The following is a 24,982-nucleotide window of genomic DNA, read 5'->3' as shown; positions in this document are numbered from 1 at the left end:
GAGCGATGTTCACACATATGCGTATGGGTCGTAATGCGCATGCGCCAACCAGTCATTGTGGTCGAAAATCAAGCGCTCGCAAAATAGCGAGTGCCTGCTAATTTGAGTGACAGGATGAGGCGTATGTGGGTTGTAACGAGGGAAGATGCTTGAAAACGGGGAGTGGAGATCCGATCGCAGGCGTGCTTAAAGGTCAAACGGGCGTTTTAAGGGTGTGCATAATTAACAAAGCAGCATCATCGACCACGTCACTTGGTTGTCTCTTAGCCTGAACTGTTCACATAATTGCGGTAGGAAAATCCAACCACAAGCACTGCGAGCAGTTCAGACGCCTTTCGATGTACTCGATTAATCAAATAAATAGCGGAGATGGCGTAGGATGCGAGCGGCCAGGGGGGCGTCTTTACAAAATAGCGAGCGCATGTTTCGTTTGCTCGCTCAGACATTGAGGCGTCAACAGACCGCAAAGAGCGAGCGCTCAATTTAATTAGCCGGCCCCTTTTTCTGAACGAGCGAGCGCAAATAGCGTCTGGCTCTGAATCAGGCCCTGAGTTTGCATCCGACGGTGCTCGATGTACCAATGTTTTAATACACTTCCTGGAGATGACGTGTTGCTAGTGGGCGGCTCTGCCTGTGCGATTGGACGTACGCACACACAAAGTGGCCGCTCGCTAAGACATGGTGGGCGTGCTTATGCCTTGGCGAGCGATCGCTTCCCGTGGTGTCACTTTGAAAAATTTGCATATGCATCTAGCGAGCGTACGCAGATAGCGAACGGGTCTGAATCAGGCCCCTCTGTCTTATGTTATCGTTTTCATTTACAGCCAGTTCTCACCCCCTGTCTGTCATTGTCCTGCGGGGATCACATCATGTGTGTCATTGTGTGTGTGTGTCATTGTGTGGGTGTGTGTGTCATTGTGTGTGTCATTGTGTGTGTGTGGGTGTCATTGTGTGTGTGTGTCATTGTGTGTGTGTCATTGTGTGTGTGTGTGTGTCATTGTGTGTGTGGGTGTGTCATTGTGTGGGTGTGTCATTGTGTGTGTGTGTCATTGTGTGTGTCATTGTGTGTGTGTGTGTCATTGTGTGTGTCATTGTGTGTGTGTGTGTCATTGTGTGTGTGTCATTGTGTGTGTCATTGTGTGTGTGTGTCATTGTGTGTGTGGGTGTGTCATTGTGTGTGTCGTGTGTGTGTGTCGTGTGTGTGTGTGTCATTGCGTGTGTCTTTGTGTGTGTGTCATTGTGTGTGTCATTGTGTGTGTGTGTGTGTGTGTGTCATTGAGCTGCACAGGGTAGAGCACTGGAGCAGCGAGTCGCCCTCGTCTATCAGATTATGAGGGTGCAGCATTTTCGCGCATATCTGTGTTTAGTATCGTGAGTGCGCTGGCGGAATCTGATGGTTTTGTCGCTGAATGCAGAGAAGCTGGAAGGTGAGAAGCTGAATGTCGCGGAAGTCACGCAGTCAGAAATCGCTCAGAAACAAAAACTACAAACAGTGCTGGAAAAGATCAACGAGACCCTGAAGCTGCCGCCTAGAAACATGAAGTGGAGCGTGGACTGTGAGTTCCTCCTACTATAACATCTGCGCTAACAAAAACATTCTACTGAATTATCCGGCTTCTGCAATTCACTGGAATCTCCTGCTAAAGCCTCAGAAACACACTCTAGCTGCCAATTGGTCCGTTTGGCGGTGAGTAACTGCCCATCCCTGTCACTATCTGTCACCATGGGGACAATCAAGTTATTCACTACCTATCTGATAAACCGGTGATGGGCAACCCGATGTACTTCAAGGGCCACACATGCGGCCCTCCCTCCTCATATAGAGCCCCGTGTACGGCCCTCCCTCCTCATATAGGGCCACCCGTGCGGCCCTCCCTCCCTCATATAGGGATCACACATACAGCCCTCCCTCATATAGGGCCACACGTACGGCCCTCCCTTCTCATTTAGGGGCACACCTACGGCTCTCCCTCCTCTTATAGGGCCACACGTACGGCCCTCCCTCATATAGGGATCACACGTACGGCCCTCCCTCCCTCCTCTTATAGGGCCACACGTACGGCCCTCATATAGGGCCACACGTACGGCCCTCCCTCCCTCCTCATATAGGGCCACACGTACGGCCCTCCCTCCCTCCTCATATAGGGCCACACGTACGGCCCTCCCTCCTCATATAGGGCCACACGTACGGCCCTCCCTCCCTCCTCATATAGGGATCACACGTACGGCCCTCCCTCCCTCCTCATACAGGGCCGCGCGTAGGGCCCTCCCTCCTCATACAGGGCCGCGCGTAGGGCCCTCCCTCCTCATACAGGGCCGCGCGTAGGGCCCTCCCTCCTCATACAGGGCCGCGCGTAGGGCCCTCCCTCCTCATACAGGGCCGCGCGTAGGGCCCTCCCTCCTCATACAGGGCCGCACGTAGGGCCCTCCCTCCCTCCTCATACAGGGCTGCGCGTAGGGACCTCCCTCCCTCATACAGGGCCGCGCGTAGGGCCCTCCCTCCCTCCCTCCTCATACAGGGCCGCGCGTAGGGCCCTCCCTCCTCATACAGGGCCGCGCGTAGGGCCCTCCCTCCCTCCTCATACAGGGCCGCGCGTAGGGCCCTCCCTCCTCATACAGGGCCGCGCGTAGGGCCCTCCCTCCTCATACAGGGCCGCGCGTAGGGCCCTCCCTCCTCATACAGGGCCGCACGTAGGGCCCTCCCTCCCTCCTCATACAGGGCTGCGCGTAGGGACCTCCCTCCCTCCTCATACAGGGCCGCGCGTAGGGCCCTCCCTCCCTCCTCATACAGGGCCGCGCGTAGGGCCCTCCCTCCTCATACAGGGCCGCGCGTAGGGCCCTCCCTCCCTCCTCATACAGGGCCGCGCGTAGGGCCCTCCCTCCTCATACAGGGCCGCACGTAGGGCCCTCCCTCCTCATACAGGGCCGCGCGTAGGGACCTCCCTCCCTCCTCATACAGGGCCGCGCGTAGGGACCTCCCTCCCTCCTCATACAGGGCCGCGCGTAGGGACCTCCCTCCCTCCTCATACAGGGCCGCGCGTAGGGACCTCCCTCCCTCCTCATACAGGGCCGCGCGTAGGGACCTCCCTCCCTCCTCATACAGGGCCGCGCGTAGGGACCTCCCTCCCTCCTCATACAGGGCCGCGCGTAGGGACCTCCCTCCCTCCTCATACAGGGCCGCGCGTAGGGACCTCCCTCCCTCCCCCCCCATACAGGGCCGCGCGTAGGGACCTCCCTCCCTCCCCATACAGGGCCGCGCGTAGGGACCTCCCTCCCTCCCCATACAGGGCCGCGCGTAGGGACCTCCCTCCCTCCCCATACAGGGCCGCGCGTAGGGACCTCCCTCCCTCCCCATACAGGGCCGCGCGTAGGGACCTCCCTCCCTCCCCATACAGGGCCGCGCGTAGGGACCTCCCTCCCTCCCCATACAGGGCCGCGCGTAGGGACCTCCCTCCCTCCTCATACAGGGCCGCGCGTAGGGACCTCCCTCCTCATACAGGGCCGCGCGTAGGGACCTCCCTCATATAGGGCCACAAATTGCCTTTATTTTCAAGATTGAAAAAACAGCCTCTAAACAACCTGGACACAGCCACATCGCTCATCCTAAAATATCCCCACATGCCCCTCACTCAAATTACACACAGACCAATTTGCTATAAAATAGCTGCACATGCTCTCACCCCCCACCTGCCACAAAATGCCCCCACATGCACACATACCCCTCACATACCCCTCAGACCTCCCCACATGACACAGAGCCCACAGAGGAAGGGCCATGTGGTGCAGTCTCTCCTCCTTTGAGCAGAGGAGGTCACGTGACGCAGAAACCGGCTGTTATTCAGGTACGCATTAGACAATATAGGGCACATTGTCCAGTGTGTACCCGCTATGTCGCTGACAATATGGGGCTCCCGCGCGTTGTCAGCGACATCACCAGTTGGAACTGCATGCAAATCCAAAGGGCGACATCGTTAGCGAGCGCCATGCTCTCGCACCATCGCTCTTATCATTGGCAAGCGTGTATGGACTTGCCGATGCCGGCACCCCGCCAGGTCGCAATCACTAACAAGGTCGGTACAGACTTACAAGGTCTCTCCAGCTGCAGTGGAACTACACATCCCAGCATGCAGTGCCACATTTTTGCTATTAGGGCATGCTAAAACTGTGGCCGGGCATGCTGGGATATGTAGTCCCACGAAAGCTGAAGGGCCAGAGTTTGACACCACTGCACTAGACATTAGTCTCTGCTTTATCGCTGAGCAGGGAATAAGTTAGACCGGAAGTACAGAGCTGAGCCGCCTCCATCCATTCACTGGGGCAGCTCCAGGGTTTTCCTGACGGCTGAACAGGAGATTTCCAGCATCGGGAGTTGTCGTAGTGCCCAGTATAATTCTAGTCATTAGGCCAGTTACCCTATAAACTGATACTTTGCTTTGTATGGTGTTACCGATTGCCAATCCGGCACAGTATCAATTATCTCTGAAAGTAACAAACAGAAATGGTCAGAAAGAAATAGAGACCTTTTATCATATGTCTAATGCAAATGTCACTAAGTGATCGTAGTCTTATATGGATTTTTTTAATATCGGCTTTTCCTGCAAAATACGGTTCCAGCTTTGATTCTCTGTAATCCAGCAGAAAGCAAATGGTGATAACCTAAGCGATGCTTCAGTGTAACACATTTACCATTAGATTAAAGCAGCATTAAAAGGGAGACCAAGGATTGAGCCCCTCTCGTTTTTCCTGAGTGATATACGGCGAGGGACTCTCTGCCGTACCGTGCGCAGTCACTGGTAATGGCAGCTAGCAATGGAACATGGAATTGTGTGACTGCCCTCACGGAACAGAACAGGTTTTGGACATAGGAAAAGATTCACAACAATTCCTGTTGGTCTTTGAGCTCAGAAAACCCCCCGGAGCTAAAGAGCTGGGCGCCGGTGGGTTTTGGCCGCTGCCATCGTTTGGAGCTAAAGAGCTGGGCGTTGGTGGGTTTTGGCCACTGCCATCGTTCGGAGCTAAAGAGCTGGGCGCCGGTGGGTTTTGGCCGCTGCCATCGTTTGGAGCTAAAGAGCTGGGCGTCGATGGTTTTTGGCCGCTGCCATCGTTTGGAGCTAAAGAGCTGGGCGTCGATGGTTTTTGGCCGCTGCCATCGTTTGGAGCTAAAGAGCTGGGCGTCCGTGGGTTTTGGCCGCTGCCATCGTTCGGAGCTAAGGAGCTGGCCATTGGTGGTATTTGGCCGCTGCCATCGTTCGGAGCTAAAGAGCTGGGCGTCGATGGTTTTTGGCCGCTGCCATCGTTCGGAGCTAAAGAGCTGGGCGCCGGTGGGTTTTGGCCGCTGCCATCGTTCGGAGCTAAAGAGCTGGGCGTCGATGGTTTTTGGCCGCTGCCATCGTTCGGAGCTAAGGAGCTGGCCATTGGTGGTATTTGGCCGCTGCCATCGTTCGGAGCTAAAGAGCTGGGCGTCGATGGTTTTTGGCCGCTGCCATCGTTCGGAGCTAAAGAGCTGGGCGCCGGTGGGTTTTGGCCGCTGCCATCGTTCGGAGCTAAAGAGCTGGGCGTCGATGGTTTTTGGCCGCTGCCATCGTTCGGAGCTAAGGAGCTGGCCATTGGTGGTATTTGGCCGCTGCCATCGGTCAGAGCTAAAGAGCTGGGCGTCGATGGTTTTTGGCCGCTGCCATCGTTCGGAGCTAAAGAGCTGGGCGTCGATGGTTTTTGGCCACTGCCATCGTTCGGAGCTAAAGAGCTGGGCGTCGTTGGTTTTTGGCCGCTGCCATCGTTCGGAGCTAAGGAGCTGGGCGTTGGTGGGTTTTGGCCGCTGCCATCGTTCGGAGCTAAGGAGCTGGGCGTCGTTGGTTTTTGGCCGCTGCCATCGTTCGGAGCTAAGGAGCTGGGCGTCCGTGGGTTTTGGCTGCTGCCATCGTTCTGTATAGTAACATATACTAATGAATACATTGGTTGATTTGCTCATTACCAGTAGCCAGTTGTATCTTGGAGTCTGAAATGTCCAAGCATCTGACTTCTCTCCTTTCATGTTCCAGCTGTTCATGCTAAATCCGTGGTCGCTATCCTCCATCTTCTGGTCGCCTTATCGCAGTATTTCCGGGCTCCTATTCGGCTTCCGGATCATGTTTCAATACAGGTGGTGGTTGTACAGGTAGGTGACGCTTCAGTCTAACTTGTAATAATACAGCCAGTGTCTTTTTTTATGGTCTGATAACCGGTTTGTGAGTTTCGTATCCGATATATTTGATATGGGTCCTAGTGTAAGGATTGTATACTTTGGTTTATGTGCAATAAATATTTCCTGGGATTCCCTTCTAAATATTGGTTCTGGGACTTTTGTCATTTGGACGTTTGAAGCTTCTCCAGAGATACATTAATGTCGGTCGGGTGTGAGGTTTCTGTTCCCGGAGAGACTTCATGTGCTACATCAGGGGTCTTCAACCGTGGCCCTCCAGCTGCTGTGGAACTACACATCCCAGCATGCACTGCCACCTTTTTGATATAACAGCATGCTAAAACTATGGCAGTGCATGCTGGGATGTGTAGTTCCACAGCAGCTAGAGGGCGAAGATTGAAGACCCCTGTGCTACATAGTCAGGGCAGATGCCCAAAACAACCCCTGAGAGCCTGCGCCCCTCATTGGACACCATCTGTGCCCTCTCTGCGGTGTCTCCCTTCTCTACCTCTGTTATACAGACGCACACGTGTATAATACTCATCCTGGCTGAGGCATGTAACGAGCACTGTATATAAGAGCAGGTATAATCGCCATCCCCCGCCCATCTACAGAATGTGTAACTACACCTGATGGCTACAATTACTGATTGTTACATTTGTTACCAGTCCCACAATCACATTATCCCCATTTCTGAAACACACTTGAGATATTCATAAGCCCACTTGGCACATAATAGGTGTCACGTGGGTAACGGTCTGCAGAACACTGTGCAATTAGTTTGCCAAATTTAATTTCCCCCTAATGTAAAACTGATTCTGTGCAGACACACGGACGGGTGCAAGGACCATGTGCCGGGTGATGTTTGGTTATTTTATGTGTTTCAGGGCAACCAAACAAATGACAAAAATGTACTCCTCAGCCTTACCCGGAATTGTTACCCTGTACCGGGGAAAATAGCGTTTGTCACGCGGGAGGGGAGGGGGGGGGGGTCTACATTTTTGCCGTGTGAAACATATATACGGTAAATGGTCATCTTTGTGTCTTCCCGTCTAGAAGCTGGATGGAATGCTACAGTCACGCCAGATCCAGGAGGAAATCACCGGTGACACAGAGTACGTGATCAGCATTTATGCCAACTGGTGTTTAATGGAATACAGATGTTTGTAAGAAACACGATCCATTGCGCTGATATTAATGAGTCCCGTCAGCGCCTTCTTACGACGCGGACTAGGACGGGGCTGGGAACATGAAATTTAACCCTTGTTCAGATATTTATTATGCTGAGAGTGAGGCATTAATGTAAAGAGGGGACATTAAATAGAGATGTAATATGTACGTATAACATGAGATCTCTGCACAGATTGCATTAAACCAGACACCGTGCGCAGAATCCACCAAAGCATCACCCAGGGGCTAAGTCATCGGGTGGGAGCCAAAAGCCCTCATCCCCCATAAGAGTCACTGACGCCTGATCGATGCACAGGTATAAATAGGAAACGTTACAGCACAGGTTTATAGCTTTAGGCTTCTTACTCCAAGGTCCCTGTGAGCCACTTATTAATAAGTAGGTAGATCGGTGACCTGAGAGGTGGCCGCAGTCTGTCCTGTGTGACCTGAGAGGTGGCCGCAGTCTGTCCTGTGTGACCTGAGAGGTGGCCGCAGTCTGTCCTGTGTGACCTGAGAGGTGGCCGCAGTCTGTCCTGTGTGACCTGAGAGGTGGCCGCAGTCTGTCCTGTGTGACCTGAGAGGTGGCCGCAGTCTGTCCTGTGTGACCTGAGAGGTGGCCGCAGTCTGTCCTGTGTGACCTGAGAGGTGGCCGCAGTCTGTCCTAACAGTCTAGATTTAAGAATATGACGATGTGCTTAAGCATGGAAATCCTGAAAACATTGACTGTTAGGGTGCCATGAAGACCGAGTTTGGAAAACCTTTGGCTAGAGCCAATACCTGTAACCTTACTGAGCAGATGTCTCCCTGGCAATGGCTGAAGGGGGTGATGCGAGCACCAATTCCTTGTCTGCATAGGAACATCCCGGATCAAGCTGATTTATTTGACATATTTCAAATAGTTTTCTGGCACAAACACAAAGTTCATTTCTCAGAGGTAAATTATACACCGTCCCTTTAAATGATAAAATGGCAGCAAAACTGTAATAACAATGAATACACCATAAACTAAAGTCGGGCGCGAGTGCCGGCTTCATCTATAATGGTTCTGTAATCTGTAGCGTTAATAATTAACTTGTACACTTTGTTTTGTTTCCAAAGGGCTCTATCAGGAAGACACGGTGAGTAACAATGGCGATAGTGTGTTTATAGGAATATGTTACTTCTATAATGGGCAGTATATTAGGGTGTGATCAGGTTATAAAGCCCCCCTGGTCTTTGGGCAAAATGGACCAAAAGACCATTCGCAGAGTTTTATTAACTAGCAAAAATTTCCCGGCTGCTGGGCAGCAATTAGGCCTCGTTACTCCTGTACAGCCCGAATAATGAAGAGCCCGGTCTTCTCAATTTGGCTCCTATTCGCCCTCTTCTCTAACCCCCAAATCTGATAACAAAGAACAGTAGCTGAGAACATTCAGTGACGTATCGGAGAGTCTCCGTTCAGTGCATCAGATCATCTCACACGAGGCAAAGAGCCACCTAAAGCGTCTCTGTAACGGAACGGTGACCGTTTAATTTGCCCTAAGGCTGCGTTTGGTTAAACAACAAGAAAAAAAGGCAGAACACACATGTGGCATCGTCCGTGTTTCGTCTTGTAACGTGTGACTTAAATGTTAGGTTACGAGATCTCTGCTATTGATTTTTTTTGCTACATAAGTGATTTGATGTTTTTCTTTTTAAGAGAGAGATGCATTCGATACGCTCTTTGACCACGCTCCCGATAAGCTTAATGTGGTGAAAAAGGTTAGATATAACGATTTATTCTGTCTCTTTATGTGTAAGATTCAATCAGATCATATATAACTCCAGTGTACCCAGCACATCCACATGCATCCGATCAATAGCCAGGAACGCGTTGTCAATCGCTATTACTAAGACATAATAGAATACACCGATAGAGTAATAGTTATAGTAACACTGTTACCAGGACGTAATAGAATACACCGATAGAGCAATAAATACAGTAACATTAACCAGGACGTAATAGAATACTCAAATAGAGTAATAAAATTATAGTAACACTGTTACCAGGACATAATAGAATACACTGATAGAGTAATAATTATAGTAACACTGTTACTAGGACATAATAGAATACACTGATAGAGTAATAATTATAGTAACACTGTTACTAGGACATAATAGAATACACTGATAGAGTAATAATTATAGTAACACTGTTACCAGGACATAATAGAATACACTGATAGAGTAATAATTATAGTAACACTGTTACCAGGACATAATAGAATACACTGATAGAGTAATAATTATAGTAACACTGTTACCAGGACATAATAGAATACACTGATAGAGTAATAATTATAGTAACACTGTTACCAGGACATAATAGAATACACTGATAGAGTAATAATTATAGTAACACTGTTACCAGGACATAATAGAATACACTGATAGAGTAATAATTATAGTAACACTGTTACCAGGACATAATAGAATACACTGATAGAGTAATAATTATAGTAACACTGTTACCAGGACATAATAGAATACACTGATAGAGTAATAATTATAGTAACACTGTTACCAGGACATAATAGAATACACTGATAGAGTAATAATTATAGTAACACTGTTACTAGGACATAATAGAATACACTGATAGAGTAATAATTATAGTAACACTGTTAACAGGACATAATAGAATACACTGATAGAGTAATAATTATAGTAACACTGTTACTAGGACATAATAGAATACACTGATAGAGTAATAATTATAGTAACACTGTTACTAGGACATAATAGAATACACTGATAGAGTAATAATTATAGTAACACTGTTACCAGGACATAATAGAATACACTGATAGAGTAATAATTATAGTAACACTGTTAACAGGACATGATAGAATACACTGATAGAGTAATAATTATAGTAACACTGTTACCAGGACATGATAGAATACACTGATAGAGTAATAATTATAGTAACACTGTTACCAGGACATGATAGAATACACTGATAGATTAATTAAATTATAGTAACACTGTTAACAGGACATAATAGAATACACTGATAGAGTAATAATTATAGTAACACTGTTACTAGGACATAATAGAATACACTGATAGAGTAATAATTATAGTAACACTGTTACTAGGACATAATAGAATACACTGATAGAGTAATAATTATAGTAACACTGTTAACAGGACATAATAGAATACACTGATAGAGTAATAATTATAGTAACACTGTTAACAGGACATGATAGAATACACTGATAGAGTAATAATTATAGTAACACTGTTACCAGGACATGATAGAATACACTGATAGAGTAATAATTATAGTAACACTGTTACCAGGACATGATAGAATACACTGATAGATTAATTAAATTATAGTAAAAAACTAGAAATTGTACAGGAGTTAGTAATCCTGTTACATAGCGGATATTGAATTGCGTCTCTCTAGATGACAGACAGCGACGTATCAGGACAGACGCAATCCCGTACATTGAGGTCATGTATAGAATTTGGGGTGGAGCCTTTTACCCCATTATACTGGTGATTTGTAAAATCCACAATTCTGCTGCGGTAACATAATGCACAGGATCGGCGGCACATTGTCAGCGCTGACTTATATCACATCCCGTTGCCACGTAAATGTATTTCTCTATCGTATATGCGCAGGCACGATGGTTTTAAAAAATTTTTTTGTTATTGCGCCATCTTGCCTAGTATAACTCGCGCAACGCTCAGAAAGTGAATACACGCATTTGTCCCTCTGTTCTGGGAGGTGTGTAGGTACTTTCGTCGGTTGTCTCATATCACGCTGTCGGCAGTACTACTGGAATTATAACCATACTGAGAGAACATTGTTATCTGTCCTGATACAATAATGTCACCAAACTACACTGACAAAAACGCTGATAACTATTATTGCAATTGGATAATGGGATTCACTAATATACGTATCAGCTTAGACCTATATAACATATGGGGCTGTACATGAGACCCAATCATACAGTATGTATCATGGGATGGAAATGTCAGCAATGTGTTTTTCCATTGACTTCACTGACCATTTGTCGACATTCTGTCAGTGTCGACCATTCTGGACATATGCTGGAGATACAGCATAGATATATCCGGGGAGTAGTGATTACCTGAACCCCCCAATACTCTGTTGTCGCACTGATCTGTACTAATTGGGCAGTGCGTACCCCTATTTTACTTTTCATTCCTTTATATTTCTTTTTTTTTATCTGGTTTTACAATTACGCCATCCCCAAAGATGTGTTTATTAATGAATAAATAAAAGTTAATTTTCATCTATGGAAGATTATAGCAGAGACCAGTCGCCTGTATTGTGCGAGGCCTCGGATTAGCACCTATCTGCGTATAAAACAAGAGAAATACACTGTGTAAATATCTGGGGCCATAAGAACGGGGAATCTTGCTGAAATAAAGTTACCTGATGCGGTTTCTCCATGTTATCTCAATTGCCACTACTGGAACGCCAGGGGCGTGGCTTCTGCAGTGCGGCCATACTGCTGGACAGACAGAACTGCCAGCTGCGCAGCATTTCCTGGGAGCTGGCGCTAATTACTAACTGACGTCTATGGCAGTTGTCTCTCGCAGGTCTGGAGTCTGCGTTTATTACTTAGTCTTATGTAGACGTGTTACCAGCCCACTGCGCAAATTATTTAAAGGACATTTTCCAAGATCCCCTAATGTTTGGTTGCCAGGAAACTTACTGTCCTCTTGTTCTCACTTTCAGACTTTGATTACGTTCGTTAACAAACATCTGAATAAGCTCAACCTGGAAGTGACGGAGCTGGAAACTCAGGTAGGAAATTCTATTACTCTACATTCACATTGATTTCTGTAGTGAAGGAGTTTTCCACCTGCAGGTAAATTATCGGTCTTGTCTGTGCCCTCGTACAGCTTTTACTAACTATATTGCGGCATCCTTCTGGTTTATTCTGTACTTTAAGCCATGGTTTTTATTCATCAGTCAAAACACAGACCTGCAGTGCTCTCTGTAGACCCATAAAGCAGCTCTGTGTCCTATCCAAGGTATGCAAAGTAAACAGCCCTGACTGATGATATAAAGACATGGCTGCAATGTATATGCAAAACAATGAGCTATATGAACATATAATCTGAAGGAGAGTGTGCACCTAACATGATAAAGCCAGGTCCCGGAGTCTAGCTATGACAGCCCACCTAGACGTCAGACAGGGAATAGCATGGCCAGGAATTCATTCTATAGCCATGGCCAAAAGTTTTGGGAATGACACAAGTATTGGTTTCCACGGAGTCTGCTGCTTCAGTGTTTATGATGGCAAATTGCATATACTCCAGAATGTCATGAAGAGTGATCAGATGAATTGCAATTAATTGCAAATACCCTCTTTGCCATGACAATGAACTTAGGGCCTGATTCAGACCCACCAGCAAGCGCATAGCGCTCGAAAGCGGGTCGATGGTGGCCCAGTGCGCACATGCATGCGCGAGCCCCGTAGCGAGTGAGAACTTCACTCACTCCGGGGCTCGCATCAAAACATGGCGGCTGTCGATATTCGACAGCTCGCCCTGTTTTGTAGGTGGGTAGGGGGGGTGGCTGCACAAACGGAGGCGTTCCCGAAGGAACGCCTGCCTTTTGTGGGCGGCCCTACTGACATCACTCGTGATGTCAGTAGTGGACTTCCTGCTCTATTAGAGCAGGAAGTCCACTCGACATTGCGAGTGCTGAGACCCTACCACAGGGTCTCCTCGCAATGCCGATGGTCGCGATAATCGCGACCATCTCCAGCCCGCTCGCACAAGTTGTGGGTGGGCACCCACAGCTTAGCGAGCGGGCAGGAAAAAAAACTCCGCCCTGATTCAGAGCGAGCGGCTCTGAATCAGGCCCTTAATCCCAAAATCAACATTTCCACTGCGTTTCAGCCCTGACATAAAAGGACCAGCAACATCATCTCAGTGAAGCTTGAAATCATTGTTCTTCCTCTGTTAACAATGGTTACCTGCAAGGAAACGTGCAGTCATCATTGCTTTGCACAAAAATGGCTTCACAGGCAAAGATATTGCTGCTAGTAATATTCCACCTAAATTAACCATTTATCAGATCATCAAGAACTTCAAGGAGAGAGGTTCAATAGTTGTGACGAAGGCTTCAGGGAGCCCAAGAACATCCAGCAAGCGCCAGGACCGTCTCCTAAATTTGATGCAGCTGTGGGATTGGGGCACCACCAGTGCAGAGCTTGCTCAGGAATGGCCGCAGGCAGGTGTGAGAGCATCTTCACACACAGTGAGGTGAAGACTTTTGGAGGATGGCCTGTGTCAAGAAGGGCAGCAAAGAAGCCACTAATCTCCATGAAAAACATCAGGGACAGACTGATATTCTGCAAAAGGTACAGAGATTGGACGCTGAGGACTGGGGTAAAGTTATTTTCTCTGATGAATCCCCTTTCAGATTATTTGGGGCATCTGGAAAAACGCTTGTACGGAGAAGGAAAGGTGAACGCTACCATCAATCCTGTGTCATGTCAACAGTAACGCATCCTGAGACCAATCATGTGTGGGGCTGCTTCTCAGCCAAGGGCGTGGGCTCACTCACAATTTTGCCTAAGAACACAGCCATGAATAAAGAATGGTACCAAAACCTCCTCCAAGAGCAACTTCTCCCAACCATCCAGGAACAGTTTGGGGATGAACAATGCCTTTTCCAGCATGATGGAGCACCTTGCCATTAGGTAAAAGTGATCACTAAGTGGCTCGGGGAGCAACATTTTGGGTCCATGGCCAGGAAACTCCCCAGACCTTAATCCCATTGAGAACTTGTGGTCAATCCTCAAGAGGCGGGTGTACAAACAAAAACCCACAAATTCTGACAAACTCCAAGCACTGATTTGGTAAGAATGGGCGGCCATCAGTCAGTTTGTGGCCCACAAGGTGAGTGACAGCTGCCAGGGCGAATTGCAGAGGTCTTGAAGAAGAAGCGTCAACACTGCAAATATTCACTCTCTGCATAAACTTCATGTCATTGTCAATAAAAGCCTCTGACACTTATGTAATGTTGTAGTATTACCTCAGTATACCATAGTAACATCTGACACTTATGTAATGCTGTAATGTGACCTCAGTATACCATAGTAACATCTGACACTTATGTAATGCCTGTAATGTGACCTCAGTATACCATAGTAACATCTGACACTTATGAAATGCTGTAATGTGACCTCAGTATATCATAGTAACATCTGACACTTATGTAATGTTACCTCAGTATACCATAGTAATATCTAACACTTATGTAATGCTGTAATGTTACCTCAGTATACCATAGTAACATCTGACACTTATGTAATGCTGTAATGTTACCTCAGTATACCATAGTAACATCTGACACTTATGTAATGTTACCTCAGTATACCATAGTAACATCTGACACTTATGAAATGCTGTAATGTGACCTCAGTATACCATAGTAACATCTGACACTTATGAAATGCTGTAATGTGACCTCAGTATATCATAGTAACATCTGACACTTATGTAATGTTACCTCAGTATACCATAGTAATATCTAACACTTATGTAATGCTGTAATGTTACCTCAGTATACCATAGTAACATCTGACACTTATGTAATGCTGTAATGTTACCTCAGTATACCATAGTAACATCTGACACTTATGTAATGTTACCTCAGTATACCATAGTAACATCTGACACTTATGAAATGCTGTAATGTGACCTCAGTATACCATAGTAACATCTGACACTTATGAAATGCTGTAATGTGACCTCAGTATACCATAGTAACATCTGACACTTATGAAATGCTGTAATGTGACCTCAGTATATCATAGTAACATCTGACACTTATGTAATGTTACCTCAGTATACCATAGTAACATCTGACACTTATGTAATGTTACCTCAGTATACCATAGTAACATCTGACACTTATGTAATGTTACCTCAGTATACCATAGTAACATCTGACACTTATGTAATGCTGTAATGTGACCTCAGTATACCATAGTAACATCTGACACTTATGTAATGCCTGTAATGTGACCTCAGTATACCATAGTAACATCTGACACTTATGTAATGTTTCCTCAGTATACCATAGTAACATCTGACACTTATGTAATGCTGTAATGTGACCTCAGTATATCATAGTAACATCTGACACTTATGTAATGCTGTAATGTTACCTCAGTATACCATAGTAACATCTGACACTTATGTAATGCTGTAATGTTACCTCAGTATACCATAGTAACATCTGACACTTATGTAATGTTACCTCAGTATACCATAGTAACATCTGACACTTATGTAATGTTACCTCAGTATACCATAGTAACATCTGACACTTATGTAATGCCTGTAATGTGACCTCAGTATACCATAGTAACATCTGACACTTATGTAATGTTTCCTCAGTATACCATAGTAACATCTGACACTTATGTAATGCTGTAATGTGACCTCAGTATATCATAGTAACATCTGACACTTATGTAATGCTGTAATGTTACCTCAGTATACCATAGTAACATCTGACACTTATGTAATGCTGTAATGTGACCTCAGTATATCATAGTAACATCTGACACTTATGAAATGCCTGTAATGTGACCTCAGTATACCATAGTAACATCTGACACTTATGTAATGTGACCTCAGTATACCATAGTAACACCTGACACTTATGTAATGTGACCTCAGTATACCATAGTAACATCTGACACTTATGTAATGCTGTAATGTTACCTCAGTATACCATAGTAACATCTGACACTTATGTAATGCTGTAATGTTACCTCAGTATACCATAGTAACATCTGACACTTATGTCATGCTGTAATGTTACCTCAGTATACCATAGTAACATCTGACACTTATGTAATGCTGTAATGTGACCTCAGTATACCATAGTAACATCTGACACTTATGTAATGTTACCTCAGTATACCATAGTAACATCTGACACTTATGTAATGCCTGTAATGTGACCTCAGTATACCATAGTAACATCTGACACTTATGAAATGCTGTAATGTGACCTCAGTATACCATAGTAACATCTGACACTTATGTAATACCTGTAATGTGACCTCAGTATACCATAGTAACATCTGACACTTATGTAATGTTACCTCAGTATACCATAGTAACATCTGACACTTATGTCATGCTGTAATGTGACCTCAGTATATCATAGTAACATCTGACACTTATGAAATGCCTGTAATGTGACCTCAGTATACCATAGTAACATCTGACACTTATGTAATGTGACCTCAGTATACCATAGTAACATCTGACACTTATGTCATGCTGTAATGTGACCTCAGTATATCATAGTAACATCTGACACTTATGAAATGCCTGTAATGTGACCTCAGTATACCATAGTAACATCTGACACTTATGTAATGTGACCTCAGTATACCATAGTAACACCTGACACTTATGTAATGTTACCTCAGTATACCATAGTAACATCTGACACTTATGTAATGCTGTAATGTTACCTCAGTATACCATAGTAACATCTGACACTTATGTAATGCTGTAATGTTACCTCAGTATACCATAGTAACATCTGACAAAAAGGTTTAATAACACTGAAGCAGCAAACTTTGAATTCCACTATCTGACTGATAGGACCCAGGAGCAATAGGAATATTTGTGAAGTTGTGTTGGGATTACAATCGTATCAGTCTTTTTTTTTTTGCCTGAACTCGCAAATTCAACAGTATGCCTGAAGCCAATTCAATTGTGAATTAAATCAGTTTCTGGAGAATTGCTGGATTTGTGAATTCAAGCGGAAAAAGATCAATATCATTCATATCGCACACGCACAATCTCCACTGGGAAAAAAATTGACAATCAAACAGGATTCTTAGTAAATTTGAGATTTGAATTGTAAAACGTTCTGTTGATAACCAGCGATTTCAAATGGACACCAAACAGGATTCTTAGTAATTTTCTCCCTGGGGCTCAGTTTAGGAGCAGAGAGTTGAGGGATGTGTCTCGGGTCCTGGTCTCGGTTCTAGTCACTGACGCCTAACCCCTGTTCTCTCTTGCGCAGTTTGCAGATGGCGTGTACCTGGTGTTACTGATGGGTCTCCTAGAAGGGTACTTTGTCCCCCTCTATAATTTCTTCCTGACTCCAGACAGCTTTGAGCAAAAGGTAATTATTCTGTTCAGGGCGTTACTGCAGCTAATCTGGGGGAGAGGTACCGGCGTCATTTACCACAATTACACTGTCTGCATTTATGTCTGATCAAACTACATAATAATTTATTTTTATGTATATATTTTTGATTTTATATATATATATATATATATATATATATATAGTTACTTATTACCAGTTATTTATATAGCGCACACATATTCCGCAGCGCTGTACAGAGAGTATTCAGCCATTCACATCAGTCCCTGCCCCAGTGGAGCTTACACTCTATATTCCCTATCACATACACTCACACATATACACACTAGGGATAATTTTGGGGGGCCAATTAACCTACCAGTATATTTTTGGAGTGTGGGAGGAAACCGGAGTACCTGGAGGAAACCCACGCAAGCACAGGGAGAATATACAAACTCCACACAGTTAGGGCCGTGGTGGGTATCGAACCAACGACCTCAGTGCTGTGAGCAGTAATGCTAACCACTACACCCTCTGTGCTGCCCAATGCTAACCATTAAACCGCCTGTGCTGCCCAATGCTAACCATTACACCGTCTGTGCTGCCCAATGCTAACCCTTACACCCTCTGTGCTGCGCAATGCTAACCCTTACACCCTCTGTGCTGCGCAATGCTAACCCTTACACCCTCTGTGCTGCCCAATGCTAACCATTACACCGTCTGTGCTGCCCAATGCTAACCATTACACCCTCTGTGCTGCCCAATGCTAACCATTACACCCTCTGTGCTGCCCAATGCTAACCATTACACCGTCTGTGCTGCCCAATGCTAACCATTACACCCTCTGTGCTGCCCAATGCTAACCCTTACACCCTCTGTGCTGCCCAATGCTAACCATTACACCGTCTGTGCTGCCCAATGCTAACCATTACACCCTCTGTGCTGCGCAATGCTAACCGTTACACCGTCTGTGCTGCCCAATGCTAACCATTACACCGTCTGTGCTGCCCAATGCTAACCATTACACCGTCTGTGCTGCCCAATGCTAACCATTACACCGTCTGTGCTGCCCAATGCTAACCATTACACCCTCTGTGCTGCCCAATGCTAACCGTTACACCGTCTGTGCTGCCCAATGCTAACCGTTACACCGTCTGTGCTGCCCAATGCTAACCCTTACACCCTCTGTGCTGCGCAATGCTAACCCTTACACCCTCTGTGCTGCCCAATGCTAACCATTACACCGTCTGTGCTGCCCAATGCTAACCATTACACCCTCTGTGCTGCCCAATGCTAACCCTTACACCCTCTGTGCTGCGCAATGCTAACCCTTACACCCTCTGTGCTGCGCAATGCTAACCCTTACACCCTCTGTGCTGCCCAATGCTAACCCTTACACCCTCTGTGCTGCGCAATGCTAACCATTACACCGTCTGTGCTGCCCCATTTAGTGTGTGTGTGTGTGTATATATATATATATAATGCACACTCACCCCCTCCTTCCAGAGAAGATTCCAGGTCTTACACTCCACCACAAAAGAAGCTGGTTCAATGCAAGATAAAGGTTACATAATACAGACAAATGCAGAGGCCCGACAGTCTGTTCCACTGGTCGCAGGCAGTTTTCGTCAGGGGCTTTCGAGCAGTTGAATCAGACTGTTGGGCCTCTGTATGGTGCACATAGCGGCCTCACAACTTTGGGGAATTGGGTTATTAGAGTCCCACCAGGACGGTATTTACCTGGAGCTTGTATGTTCTCCCGAGTGTACATAGATGTCACCCGAAACCCCCACAAGTACATTATTCCTGGTGGAGAAATGATGGGAACAGAGGATTTCTGATTGTACAGTACTGCGCTATATGTCAGCGCTATATGGCTGTGTGTTCCCACAGCGTGTGACACACGCACACACACTTGCCTAGGGTGATTGTACAGCACTGCAGTATGTGTCGGCACTATAGCCCATGGGACTACGCAGCCCTCGTGTTTTCCGCTCTCTATGAACAAAAGCGGGCAACATGTGCAGAAGAAACCTGCGTGACTATCGGCGTACAATGTGACTATCGGCGTACCATGCGACTATCATGCCCAATGTTATTGCTACGTCCAGTGGTTCTGGGAGCAGGAGCCTAATAACGGGCCAGTATTGGAGGATGATGCCCGATGGGAACCAGTGGGGGAGAAGGGGGGGGGGGGGGGGGTTGAAGCTCTACAGGACTTAGCGCATATACAATAAGTGCTTGTATGTAAGTGCGCAGCTCGTTATCGGATCAGTTATGTTACAGCAAACTTAATACTGGTCTTTACTACTTACCAGGTCCTCAATGTGTCCTTTTCATTTGAACTCATGCAAGATGGCGGCCTGGAGAAACCGAAGCCTAGGCCAGAAGGTTGGTCACGACCACGTAGAGTTATGTCACCATTGTTGTAGTTATCGCCCTATCAGTAACGCTCTGCCATTTGTGTTACCCTTAGACATAGTCAACTGCGACCTGAAGTCCACTCTGAGAGTCCTCTACAACCTGTTCACCAAATACCGGAGTGTGGAGTAAGGAGCCATGCTACCGGGAGCCATCGCAGATCACAGAACGACCGGGACTTGGTTTCTGTTCCAAAATTGTATTTAACACTAAGAAAAAAAAGGGAACATTTTATATTTTTAATTATTTTCTCCTGTGCAAGAAGCTCTTGTTGTAAAAGGACCTAACAGGGCAGCAGGTCGGGATTGGCGACAGAATCGTCTGTATAAACGGGACCTTTCCTATAAATGGGATGGTGGCGATTATATCTGCCGCTAATCCGGTCACAGACATTAGGCTCCAGAAATGAGTCGGCTTCATGTACAGTGAGGACTTGGTGACGTTCCTGTCCCGCGTCTTTGTGTCCTGCTATTCCATTCGCTGCCATGATGTCACCACCTCTAACCTCAGTGACATGTATCTATTTCATCACTATACTCACACGGTACCACTGGTTTGTGCTATGGGTCACCCCGTATTTGTGACTCCCCTAATGCTGCCTCACTTCAAAGCTAACGTGTACAATAGCAATGTGAGACAGACAACCGCTGTATACACAATACTGCTCCACCCCCTGTACAGATCACCAGCGTAGGCTCGGTTTATGGACGTTAATGTAATGGTCTACAAGTTGCACCAAGTGCCGCGATTTCAGCAATTTGTTATAAGCAAAACCAACCCTGGTGTAACCGTTATATTGCTTTACTGTAAGTATCGCAACCAAATCACCGAAATCTCGGCACCTGCCGCAACTCGCCGGCCATGAATAAAGATTCCCCTCTAGTAACCATCCACAAAGCTGCGCGACCACTTATTACTGATGTGCAAATGGCATATTGCGGCTTGTGATCGGTCCTCCCGCTCACGTAACCCTCCGCTGCTATTTGAAGTTGGTGAATGAAATGAATCAGTCTGTAATATAGAACCTGTTACAGACCTAGTAATAAGGTAATGACGTATTCCTAAAACGTTTGTGTATTACAAGACCGCAGATTACCATTTTATACACCTGGGATCGCTTCCTGGGTTAAAACAATTTATCAAACAGTATTTTACGCAAAATATTTAAATGCGTGTAATTTATACCCAGCAGAATTACGGGATGTTCTTTCCCGGGAAAGTGAAGCTTTGGTTGGACTCTACTTATATAACACATAATTTTATGGCTTTTGCTAAATTCTGCTAATGAATAAATAGCAGGGGCATATAATTAGCTGCTGTGAGCATTAAGATGGGGAAATGTATGTAAGAGACCCGCTCTGCGTGTCGTTAATCTGCCATGGATACATTACGTACACGCCATTATGCCATGTAGGGTGTAATCAGGCTCTATAATATAGTTACTAACCCCTGCAAGGGCCAGGAGTGGATTCTTTGTTAGTCGTCTTCCCGTAGGAAATGGTGCTATATTTACACATATTACACGCGGGCAATGTAGGAAAATACCATTCCAATAATAATAATAATACAATATTTTACCTATTGTGATAATTGCCACGTAACCTCGGCTCGCCTCCCGCCGGATACAGGCATCGCTTCAGTTTGACACTTGATACTGAAATAATGTTATAAAAGCTTATTTATTGTCTCATACTTACTACTTATTTCCTATATAAAGAGTAGTAAGTCGGCCGGGACGCAGGGTGACGCGCTCTTCTGCATTGTTGTGGTTATAGAGGGGCCACAGTGTAGCCAATCCAATTGCTTTATATTGTCCCTGCAGCGTGGAAGCCTGTGAGCAGGGCCCTCCGACCTGTCTGTCTGTCTGGTATTACCCAGTCACATTTTACTGCTGTTTTGTTCCCAGTTGTAAAGCAAAACGGAATACGCTCGCGCTATATAAGTAACTTTTCTTATCAGTTTGTTTAAAGAGGTTCTCAGTTTTATTATATATATATGGAATTGCCCGACATCCACATCGTACTTTTGTCGGCTCCCTCAGTTTGGACACTGACAATTATATTGAGCAGGGTCCTGGCATATTTTATATTATATTAAATATATATATAATATATATAATAACCGCTTCCACTCGTCTTTGTGTCACTTCAGCAGAGGCCGCCACAGTAATATCCGAGGGAAGGAGGAACTGCGGTATACAATATATTAGAGCGGAGGACCCTTTTAATAACAGTGGCTATATAACAATAATCTATAACAGCCAATCAGAGATTAGCTTTCATTCGAACTTACACTAGACTGTTTATAGCTGCCATCTATTTGGTGGTTGTTGGATACTGACATCATGGCATTGAGGAAGCTCTATACTTACCCCCTGTCATGCATTCAGGGCCGGTGCGCTATCTGCTCAGGGCTCCCTGCAGCGTGTAAATAAGCTCACAGAAATATCTTCTTCGGAAATAAAAATGGAGAATATTTTAAAACTTAATGTCCTGCACAAATAAGCGCGAGAACAATGTTGAGCTTAAAAATACGCATTTGTATTCTTTTTATAAATGGTCTCTAAAAACATGTACATTCCCTTCTGTGGTCTCCTTTCCTCGGAGCAATACATCGCAGCGATTACATCCTGAATTGCCGCAAGTCATGTTTATAAAGGAAGACGCAGTTGTAGTGTGTATGTATATATATATATATATATATATATATATAATGTATTCTCACTATCACAGGTGCTGATTTGGAAATAACTGTACGACTGACTAAGCGCTGCAGGTTTTTCCTTAGTATCCTTAATATTGTTGCCAGGACAAGAAGCTATTCTTCTACCCAGATTAATATCTGCTTTTATTGTTTGTAGAATGGGTTCTAATCTGCAACTAATTTACATAATTCTGCTGCCCAAATGATAGTGCAGCCACTGCCCAGACAAGCCTCCCGTCAGGCTCCCAACCCCCATCAGGCTCCCCGTCAGGCTCCCAACCCCCATCAGGCTCCCCGTCAGGCTCCCAACCCCCATCATGCTCCCCGTCAGGCTCCCAACCCCCGTCATGCCCCCCGTCAGGCTCCCAACCCCCATCATGCTCCCCGTCAGGCTCCCAACCCCCGTCATGCCCCCCGTCAGGCTCCCAACCCCCGTCATGCCCCCCGTCAGGCTCCCAACCCCCGTCATGCCCCCCGTCATGCCCCCCGTCAGGCTCCCAACCCCCGTCATGCCCCCCGTCAGGCTCCCAACCCCCGTCATGCCCCCCGTCAGGCTCCCAACCCCCGTCATGCCCCCCGTCAGGCTCCCAACCCCCATCATGCTCCAGAGTTTTGATATAAAAACTGTTTATATACACATGTGCCTCCCCAGACAGGGCCGGCTCCAGGGATCTGAGCACCCTGTGCCAGCTCTTCAGAGAGCGCCCTAACTTCGCGCGTGATCGAATTTGGGTGCGTGGCCTAATTACCATAGGCCATGCCCCCTGTGTGACATTATTTGGAGGCATGCCCGCATGGCACACCATCAAATAACGTCAGGCTGGGGGTAAAGCCCAACACTCCGTCACTGGCTGGGCTTCCCCCAGCCCTCCCTCTCCCGTCCATTCACTCTCTGGGGGTCCGGCGCCGCCGCACAGCTATGGCAGTGGAGGTCCCCAGCCTTCCGATTTGACCACCTTTGGGCCACTGCGGCACACGGGTGGAACTGCTGGACAGTACTGTTCCGCTGAAATCGGGATGCTGGGAAGGGGTGCCGCCCTCTTTGGGTGGCGCCCCTGTCCGACTGCATTGGTCGAACACCCCTAGAGCCGGCCCTGTCCCCAGCCACTGACCTCACCGCACGTCACTGGCCCAGACGCAGGCGGCCATTTCCTTATATTGCAGCCATTAGACTGACTAAGAATCGGTAACAAGGTCTTGTATAATAAGCGCTATACAAAGTGTGCTGACAAAAGACTAATATGCTTCAGTATTGGATCTGATACAAATGAAGATGAAAAAAACAAATAAGTGACAATTAAAAGAAATTTCATTAGAATCAGAGTCCTGAAAATTCCACTTGTAGTTAGTTAGAAGTCGTGTCCTGCTCTTTATTCCTGATCTTTACTGCACCATGACTTGAAAGGAATAACGTTCTGAAGCAAAGGTTCTGGTTTGTGTAGGTATAGCTCAACTTCCTGTACTTACCTTCAGGACCAATCTAGACAGGAAGTGACAAAATGGCCACTAAGAAAATGGCCGACCCTGCAGTGTTGAGACACTGCCATAATGTACTGAAGTATTTTTGTATTGTGCTGGGATCTGCTTCTTGCATTCCTATTTTTATGTTGCTGTTCGTATTATGAAGAAAGTATAAAAATTATATTTCTACCTTGATGTATCACAAAATATGTTTTTTTCACTCAAAATAAAAAGCTTTATTCATTGATGACATTAGTAGTGTTTGATTATCAAGCGGATTTGGATATTAACTTATAATGAAATTGTAAGAACATAACAATACAGAAACTATCAACACAATTAAGAGGTGTAGATTAAATTATATTAAAGGGCCCTTGGCATGGGTGTGTTATGGAGAGTCGGCATTCACAATGTCGACATGAGTTTAAATCGACAACCATTAAGTCAACTTGGGTCAAATGGTGACCTTTAACATGCCGACAACAGAATGTTGAAATTATTTTTGCTTATTTTAGCCTAACTCCTAACTTTAGAAAAACAAAACCATTTGTTGACATGTTAATGTCGACACTTCCTTGTACGCAGTTTTACTCTCCCCGGCAGCACGATTTTGCCGGACATCATGAGTAACGCGAGGGCCAGGAAAGTGTCACCGTACTGGTGGGGTATGAGAGAATATTTTGACAATAATAATTGGATCCACACCAATAATAACTGTAATCATAAAAGTGGCGGTAACTGGTCACTATTCGTGCCGGTAACTGGGTCACTATTCGTGCCGGTAACTGGGTCACTATTCGTGCCGGTAACTGGGTCACTATTCGTGCCGGTAACTGGGTCACTATTCGTGCCGGTAACTGGGTCACTATTCGTGCCGGTAACTGGGTCACTATTCGTGC

At 46.1% G+C, this 24,982-nt stretch overlaps 1 protein-coding gene across 2 annotated transcripts in view; it reads left to right on the top strand.

The window, feature by feature from the left end:
- The window catches only part of PARVA (parvin alpha), a 139,868-nt gene extending 115,538 nt beyond the window's left edge, over window positions 1–24,330 (top strand). For both annotated transcript variants that reach the window (XM_088478835.1, XM_088478836.1), the window contains 9 exons: window positions 1,416–1,556; window positions 6,039–6,154; window positions 7,235–7,293; window positions 8,447–8,466; window positions 9,027–9,088; window positions 12,096–12,164; window positions 17,433–17,534; window positions 19,817–19,889; window positions 19,975–24,330. In XM_088478835.1, the coding sequence (XP_088334961.1) occupies window positions 1,416–1,556; window positions 6,039–6,154; window positions 7,235–7,293; window positions 8,447–8,466; window positions 9,027–9,088; window positions 12,096–12,164; window positions 17,433–17,534; window positions 19,817–19,889; window positions 19,975–20,051 (719 nt within the window). In that variant the 3' untranslated portion in view covers window positions 20,052–24,330. The remainder of the gene's footprint in view (window positions 1–1,415; window positions 1,557–6,038; window positions 6,155–7,234; window positions 7,294–8,446; window positions 8,467–9,026; window positions 9,089–12,095; window positions 12,165–17,432; window positions 17,535–19,816; window positions 19,890–19,974) is intronic.
- The last annotated feature ends 652 nt before the right edge of the window (window positions 24,331–24,982 follow it).

The sequence above is a fragment of the Taudactylus pleione genome, unplaced genomic scaffold (assembly GCF_031769625.1).
Source record: "Taudactylus pleione unplaced genomic scaffold, aTauple2 ptg000221l, whole genome shotgun sequence".
NCBI lineage: Eukaryota > Metazoa > Chordata > Amphibia > Anura > Myobatrachidae > Taudactylus > Taudactylus pleione.
The sequence above is the reverse complement of the archived record's forward strand: the minus strand, read 5'-3'. Positions and strand labels throughout refer to the sequence as shown.